This window comes from Populus euphratica, unplaced genomic scaffold (assembly GCF_000495115.2).
Source record: "Populus euphratica unplaced genomic scaffold, PopEup_1.0 scaffold2618.1, whole genome shotgun sequence".
Lineage (NCBI taxonomy): Eukaryota > Viridiplantae > Streptophyta > Magnoliopsida > Malpighiales > Salicaceae > Populus > Populus euphratica.
The window spans coordinates 2043-10780 of NW_011502427.1; the positions used below are offsets into that span (position 1 = coordinate 2043).

Consider the following 8738-nt stretch of genomic DNA (forward strand, 5'->3'; position numbering starts at 1 on the left):
TTTCAATTATAAGTTTATATTTGAATTTATTATTTATTATTTTTTGTAGTATTTGTTTTTTTGGGATTAATATTATGTTGACCTTATTTTTTGTTATATATATATATTATAGTTTAGTATAAATCATTGGATGATGAGTGTTATTCCATTCCTGAAACCTTTAAAATACTCAAAGAATAATTATCAATATTTATTTAATAAAACATAAATAAGCATATAAAAAGAAAAAATAAATAATTATAGAGTGAGTTCATCAATCCACTCTCTTGGATAGGAGAGGGATAGCGGTAATTTAAGCAAAGATGAATAGGAAAAATGAAGCTCAGCCTTTCATCTTTTGGAGCCAAACTTTGTAGTCCTTGGGGTTTCAAATCTTAATTATGAGTAAGAGGGCTTTTTGTGAAATAATTGAGAAAATTTTTCATAACCTCTCGACCTGTTTATTATCCGTAGGCCAATAATTGCATTTTGAAATGCCTTTCTAAAGGGAATACAAGAACAACAAATCAAATCACTGCCGAGAACTTGAAAGTCTTGTTTCAAATCCTTACAGTCAAGGAGTGCTTCAAGCTTCCAATATGAAGAACGTGTTCTCCCAAGGCAACTTTCTTGCTTCCGAGCTCATCAACGACACTCAAATCCTTACAAACATCCACCTTGAATCCCACATGGCTATCTGTTTGTGCATGCAGGAAGACCTTCTCAAAACCCAACAAATGCTTCTGTGGAGAGTTGTGCACTGATGGGGGAGTAGAGAACAAGAAAACTGTATGGCTTCCGCTCATTGTTCCCGTGTTCTTGATTCTCAACTGCACACCAAAGGTTAAGTTCTGACAAGTCTGTTCAGCAGCAGCAACTGACTTGCATTCTGAAGAGTAACAAACATGATTTTCCTCTAGAGGAACAGATACTAGTCCAGGTGCTTGAGTTAGTTCGTGGCTGACTTCAGAATAGCTTAGTCCATCTCCAAATGAGTAAACAGTTTCTCCGGTGTAGAACCTGTAGGTTCTGCCAGGATAGCCATTCGAAGGATCTGGTCTCATGTTCATATTTGTCATTGGTACTTTGTCTACGTATGATTGTGGATACCAAGTCATCGGTAGCCTCCCACCTGGAAAGAGATTCTTGGTTAAATTCAAACTCATATTCTACTATAATATATAAGCTGACCGACAAGCTGACCTGTAAAGATTTATAATCAAATGAAAAGATCTGAAAAACTAAGAAAACACAATTATGGGATGGTTGGTGCGTACTTGGGTTGTAGGAACCAAAAATAATATCAGCTATGGCAGCTCCACCAGCTTCGCCAGGGTAGCCCACCCATAGGATACTTGTGATTTTGTCGTTAGTTTTCGCAAATGATACATCCATGCCTCCCCCAGACATTATAACAAGGATTACAGGTCCAGTGGATGCATTTGCAACTGCTGTTATCAGAAGCTGCTGCTGTCCTGGAAGAAGAATGTCCACCCTGTCACGACTCTCTGCTTCTATAGATTGATCGGCACCCATTACAAGCACCGTGGCATCAGCTGCAGCTGCTATTTTCTTGGCATCTTCTACTTGGGCAGTGCTGCAGGCTACGTTTGAGCAGCCAGGTAGATATGTTGTAGCAACAGAAGCTGCTAGTCCTTGTAAAGGGGTTGTATATTTGCAGGGTGTACCTAAATCATATCAAAACACATCGTTTAACAAGTTGATTTGATGAACATTGGAAGTAATATGAAGGAAATTGGATGAAATAATTGAAGTATTACCTTCATAGTTTCCAATCATTGTTTTAGTGACATTGGCATTTGGTCCAATTACTGCCAGGTTTTTTATGGCAGTGGGAGATAGAGGAAGTGATCCTGCGGTGTTCTTAAGCAAAACAATCCCTTGCCTGGCAGCTTCACGGGCCAGCTCCTGATTCTCTGCTGTACATACATCTTTTGGTCCTAGCTTCCCATAGAGTTGTTTGCTGGGATCACCATCAAAGAATCCAAGTCGCATTAAAGTGGCAAAATTGTTGGAGACTGCTCTATCAATGGCCGACTCATTCACAAGTCCTGCTTTTACTGCTGCCTCAGTGTGCTGTCCCAAGAAAGATCCACAGTTGAGGTCCAACCCTATCAAATCGAAACATTTTAGCAACATAACCCCTTGAATCCAATGGAAATCAGAAAAAGAAATTGCAGAACAAATCATACAAATATAACATGATATGTCCAAAAGTGTTGTCGTTTCTTTTGTAGTTATTGCATAGGAATGGTTCGAACCACTTAAAATGCAACAAAATATATGATTGTTAAAAACGTCATTCTACATTAAAAAGGCAGGGATTTGGGCATCTCTTCAAACATCTTCCAAGCTTGTAGCTATATAATTGAATTTGATTAAGTTCAATTGATATATTTAAAATAAATAAAATATAATTCATTTTGTTTCCTATATTACCTTCATCAAGATTTTTCAAAAAAAGAAGAAGTAAATATACATTTTAAAAAGCTAATTTTAACATTAATTTTTCTTTTAAAACATAGAAAAACAGAAGGGTAGTACTATTTTTAGACACTTAAAATTGTTCTAAACAATTACAAGTTCAAATTATAAACGAGAAATATTCAGTAAGGCATATCCAAATTCTCATTTGACCATTGTTGACAAAGTAAAATCAATCTACATAGAAATCCAAGAACAAATACCTGCCAATATAGCTTTGGCTGCAGCTTCTTCTGGTGTTTTGGTATAATGCTGTTGGTTGTAGAACACGTCTATGGAATCACAATCCGTAACAATGTACCTGCAGATGCCCAGTTTAGTTTCCAGGAAAGAACATATGATATAAACACAATCAAATTGTGAACATTTTTGAAATTTCATACACACCCATTTAATTTCCATTCCCCTCGGATTACACCAGAGAGGAGGTCGGGATCAGCACAGGTGGGTATACCATTAACCTTGTTGTAAGAACACATGACACTAGCAACATTCCCATCAACAACACAACTTTTGAAAGGTGGTTGAAACGTATCATCCATATCTTGCTTTGTCACCTAACTCATCATAAACAAACTGTACGAATTTAGCCGAAATCATTAAGAGAAAAAACTATAATTAAGAGAGAAAGTGACCTTCCTAATAAAAAAAGGTTCTAGATTAAATAAATGAACATTACCACAGCATCAAAATGGTAACGATCAACCCCTTTCCAGTTATCCAGATCATAGGCTGTGTAATGTTTACAGCATGCGGCAACCTTAAGTCCATCTGGATTGCCATCATCCCTTTGTTGCAGTCCTTTAACATAACCTGATCCATATTTACTTGAGAGCAAGGGGTCCTCTCCTGGAGTTTCCTGGCCTCTTCCCCATCTGGGGTCTCGAAATATGTTGATATTTGGTGACCAAAACGTCAATCCTGCCAATCCCACATTGTACATTGCTCTTGCTTCCGTTGAAACAACCTGGAGTTTTAACATATAGCCTTCAAACAATAAAAAACTTATTGGTTTCTTTAACCATCTGGGAAAGCATTTTCCACCACACAATTCTGGTTAGACTCGATAATCCTTTCAGTCATAAGAATGTAGTACTCGAGTTTTGCAGAACACAACCATAGAGGGACACCAGAATCAATGGATTCAACCAAAAGGGAGCTAGTTAAACATGAAAACCAGAACTCCTTTCCTTCTTCAATTCTTTTTTTCAGTTTTTTAACAAGGTAAATCCTCCATTCAAGTCATGAGAGCAGTATTGGTGTCCAAAGGCTAGTCAAAAGAAGTCAATGATCCTTGTTTATCTTCAACATGATTCGGTTAGCAAAAATAGCAAAAAAAGTGCTATAAATAATAAAATATAGTTGAAATATGAAGAATCGTCTTCACAATGAATACAGGTGGGATCAAAATAAGATCGGTGGCTGCTCAATTAATTTCCACACGTTGCCGTCTACTTCAGTCTCGCTAACATGCAAGCTGGAATCCACAAGAAAAAGGTGTACCCAACTGATACAAAAAAGTCTTCGGGTCTGAAAGTGGTTTCAAGGGATACAATTACAATTCCACCTACTCTGACTCAGCATCACATGCATGAGATTTTCTGCTTTTGGACCTAATTCTATTGATTAACTGTAGCGCCACCGAAATCCTCACCGTCAAGTTCCAATGGAACAATAAAAAAATTTCTTCTGGGCAATTCCTACACTGGCTGAGTGTATATTTCCCAGCATCTGGTACTCTTCTTTTTAACATTTGGATAGAATCTACAAAGTCTCGAGTTCAAACCTATTTTTTTGCGACAAGAAAACAACTTCCACCAAATCCATCTCATATTTCAAAATAATATATAGATATATAAAACTATAATTAAGAAAGAAAGATTTGTCTTCGTTGCTAAGATTTAGGAAGTCAAGAAGAGGACGAATTGAAGGGGAAAGAAAATCAGACAACATGAAAGAAAAAAAGAGTAAATTTGCAAATTGAAACAAAGAATATAGAGATATGATATTACCTTTCCAATGGCTACAAAGAGAGAGGTGTTGAAGGAAGCAGCAGTGAGGATGACCTGGGGAAAGCTTGTAGCTCCGGGGACAACACTAGAGAAATGAGTGCCTGGACCGACGTAAGAAACTCCATGTAAAGCCTCCGACCACCATTCATACCTAGGTATCCCAAGTCTGCTCACACTCCCTGCACTATTCACCAAGAACAATATCTTTTCTTGCAATGTGAGTCTTCCCACCAGGTCTACAACTCTGTCACTCACCCCTAACGACGTGTTACAGAACCCAAAACTGGCCAATGATGGATTGCTCACAACATCACAGGCAAAAACTGGTGATGATTGTGCCAAAACTACATGGCTAGAAGAAAAAAGCAAGAAGCAGATAAGGGAAAAGAAGAGAAAAACAGAGACCTTAGGTACTCTGTTTTGGGAAGAAAATGAGGCCATTCAAATTTTAAAGAAAGGAGGGGAAACAAGTGCTGTGTTATATAGAAAAAGGAAGAGAGTTCTTATTATTAATAACTATAAAAGAAGAAAAAGAAAAAAAGCAGAGACATTGTTTTCTAGCAGCCCGTGATGGATATATATGGGGAAAGGAGAAGAGAGGAAAGGATCAGAATGATGACGATATAATAAATAATAATTGCATGATAATATTTTTTCGTTTGTTCTGACAATGACCACTATGAGGGAATCTTATGTGGTTCAAGAAATCATGATTGGATATTAGCAAGTCCGTGATTGATTCATTCTTTCCTCAACAATGGAGGTGCGTTTTTGTTTTTTAGTCCTATTCAGGGCGTGCTCTGGTGCGAAAATAGAATGATGACATTGGAAAATTAAAAAAACTGAAATGTCTGCAAGCATTCACTACATAGATAACTATTCACTGTAATAGAATGATGGCATTATTGTTTTACCTTTTTAATAAATAAAAATCAATTATTTTGGTATTAGGTTTAAACGCCCCCCCCACTGTTCCATTGATTACTATGAAATTTCCGTGACAATTCGGTATTTTAATATTTTATATGCACTGTTTCTATTATAAAAAAATTAATTAGAAATAATTAAGTTTTTTTATATTTTAAAAATAAAATATAAAGACTAAATTAATTTTAAAAATAATTAAAAAACTAATTGTTATTTAGTAGCTTTTTCATCCTTTTAATTTAATCTTTCCATAAATATAAATATTATTTACAAATATAAAATTGACTGAAAGATAAGTTGAAAGAGTCTCGTTATTATCTTTATGATGTTTTGATGAGTGCACATGGTAGTGGAAGGCTGAGCTCCAATGAATTTTTTTTTTCTTTTCTTTATTCTTCTTGCTAAAATATAAATGTATTATTTTATTTTTTTTATCCAATTTAGTCATTATTTTTTGGATTGCTATTTATTTTATTTTTTGGATTGATTTTTTTTCTTCAATTTCATCTTTCATCTTTCATCATTTTGTTTTATTTTATTTTTATATAAAATTTGATTTTTATTATTTTAATTGATATTAGTTTTTTTTATTATTTTTTATTGATTTTTTTTAATTACATCTTTCAACATTTGACTTTAATTTATTTTTATATCAAATTTAGTCTTCATTCTTTTAATTATTATTTGTTTTGGATTTTTTATTATATTTTTTAAATTTTATCCCTTATTATTTTATTAATTTAAGATTTTGCTTCATTATTTTTTAAAGTTTACCTTATGTAGGGTAGGCTCTGGGCTCATAATGAAGGTCATGAGTTTCAAAAGTTAACACACGTTAACTTTGATATTTTTTAGGTCATTTTTTTTTAAAAAATTTAAATTTTATTCTTTAACTTTTGATTTATTAAAAAATAGTCTTCATGCATTTTTTTAATTTCTTTTCTATTGGCTTATCTTAATCTTGTGCTAATGATTGCATGGTTAAAGAGTTAACTGTAGTTGACTCAAGTTTTTTTTGTTGTTTTTTTATATTTTTTTTTGTTTTACCCTTTAACATTAAATTATTTGATAATTAAGCTTCATAATTTTATTAAGTATGGTTTCAATAGAGTTAACCTGGTATTACAACTAGGTCTCATATTTGGCATGCTAATTTGGATGGACTTTGATTTTTTTCTACATCGCCAATTTTTTTGTTAATCTATTTTTTTTGTTATATTTTTTTATTCATATTATTTAAAATAGTCAAGCTTATTAAACCTAATCAAGTTAATGACAGAGTATCTAGTTTTTCTAGCTTTTTTATTAACATTTGTGTCACCTTTCCATCCTTTTTTTCATACCAAACAAAATTTGGGTTGGCTCTCAGCATAGTATGGATCTCTATCTCCTATCAAACTATAAAAACATAGATGTTATGAAGGATGCAAAAAAACACTCTTTTTTTAGGTTTAACGTGATATTGATGAAATACTTGCCAAATGTTTTCCTAACACAAGAGAACCAAGATGTTCTCTTACTAAGCTTAGAACAACATCTAAATAAAATATAGTAAGGTCTTCAAAACAATCACAAAGGGGCAAACTGGACCAAAAAATTATCGAAGACACCTCTATATAGGTTATGGCAATACTTACTTTAAATACAAGATTTTTTCTCCATATGTTGTTCTTAATAAGTAAATGTTTATAAGGTGTTCAAATCAGCCATCTTGCCTACATATAAAGGCATTTGTCTTTTCTTGTGGACCTTTCTTAGGTATAAAAACTTAATTTCTATTAGGTATAAAAGTTCGCATTGCTCAAGTATAAAGGTATCCTTCTTGCATATATGTGTGGTTACATTATGCTTAAGTAGAAGGGCATCATACCACCTAATACAAAGGGTTATCACAAGAGAATTTTTAGAGTTATCTTATTGCTAAACAGCTCAAACTTGATGACTTTCATTTTTAAAACCCTGGTTTACTCAAATCATATGTACAGGAAAATCATTATATCTCAAACAAAGTCAACCTTATTTTAAGATAGAGGAAATTGATAAGGGATTTCTAATCATATATCTTCTCTAACAAGACCGACTATGCATCCCTCCTTACTGGTGGACTCAGATGCTCATCCTCTTCTTAAATGGACCTAGATTCACTCTTTTCTTCTTAATATTCTCATATTAGTTTATTCTTCTCATCAAACTCAATTTGTATGTTTTTCTTTGACAAACTTACCAATTCCCTTCTAAAGAGCTTAATTTTTATCCCTCTACTTAGAAGACACATTTTTCCATCTCTTTAATAGACCAACAATGCACCTTTTCCTTGGTGAGCCAATTTTGTATCCCCTTTTCTTAAAGAAGTAATCGTGCATCCCGATATATAAAGCTTATAATCTTAAGTTTAATTAATACACCCTAAATGCACTACCCTCTATTTAAGCCTAGTTTAGTCGTTATCAACGCCAAAAACAAAACATGCATTCATTAAATGCTCACATGTTATTTTACCACAATAATGCCTACATAATCATGTTATATCATGTTCATACCTAGGAGATGGCCTTTATGATGTCATTCATTTCAATCATCAATTAACTACCAATAGTATCTCTATAAAAGTTATGTCTTGTGGGTATAAAAATGTCAAAAGACCATAAGGTAACTAGGTCAAATTGAGAAATCACATTCTTTTCTTCAACTTTCAATAATCTCTTACATCTTTTCTGCAAAAAAAACATATAACACAACCTCTAAGTCTTCATTCTTTATATATAAGATGATCATCTGAGCCTAATCGAAGATTTGTTTTACAAGTGCTTATGCTACCCAAGCACAATAATCTTAACCTTCTAGTCATCTACCAACCTTGAAAAAAACCTTGTGTATAGAACTTAAACGTAAATTTATCAAAGGAAATAAAAATTAAGTTTACCTTCTTTTTTAAACCCACTCACATATTCACATTTATTATAGAACTTAAATGTAATTAACAAATAAAGTTGAAGAGTTAAAAATAAATAGAAAACACACATGGTTTATCTAGTTTGGATTTTTTTATTAAATGTATCAATCAATTATGGAATCAAGTATAATATATCTTAAATTTTCATTAATTGATCAAGTTTGGTACTTCATGCAAATCTATTATTAACAAAAGATGGATAGTAAGATTTGAGGCATTTATATAAATGGAGGTTAATAAATATACTAAATAATAATTTTAAAATATATAAAATAACTTAACAAATAGTACATAAAAGAATATAATTACATTTCTCCTTAAACCCAAAGACTCATTTTACCTGAGCCTATTTCAACACTCAT

General features: G+C 32.9%; 1 protein-coding gene across 1 annotated transcript; it reads right to left on the reverse strand.

Annotated features, from left to right (window-relative positions):
- Window positions 1–306: 306 nt before the first annotated feature.
- On the reverse strand, window positions 307–5040 carry LOC105119161 (beta-xylosidase/alpha-L-arabinofuranosidase 1-like). The gene is made up of 7 exons (XM_011017272.1): window positions 4497–5040; window positions 3164–3451; window positions 2872–3041; window positions 2688–2785; window positions 1761–2111; window positions 1257–1667; window positions 307–1111 (listed from the first exon to the last, which is right to left on the reverse strand). The coding sequence occupies exons 1-7, from the start codon at window positions 4935–4937 to the stop codon at window positions 540–542; spliced, it is 2331 nt and encodes a 776-aa protein (XP_011015574.1). The 5' UTR covers window positions 4938–5040; the 3' UTR covers window positions 307–539.
- Between the last annotated feature and the right edge of the window lie 3698 nt (window positions 5041–8738).

Coding starts and splice junctions, on each gene's coding strand:
- LOC105119161 (XM_011017272.1), bottom strand. CDS start 4,937: ATGGCCTCATTTTCTTCCCAAAACAGAGTACCTAAGGTCTCTGTTTTT. Junction 2,786..2,871: donor GGGGAATGGAAATTAAATGG/GTGTGTATGAAA, acceptor GGGCATCTGCAG/GTACATTGTTACGGATTGTG. Junction 2,112..2,687: donor AGCCAAAGCTATATTGGCAG/GTATTTGTTCTT, acceptor TCGATTTGATAG/GGTTGGACCTCAACTGTGGA.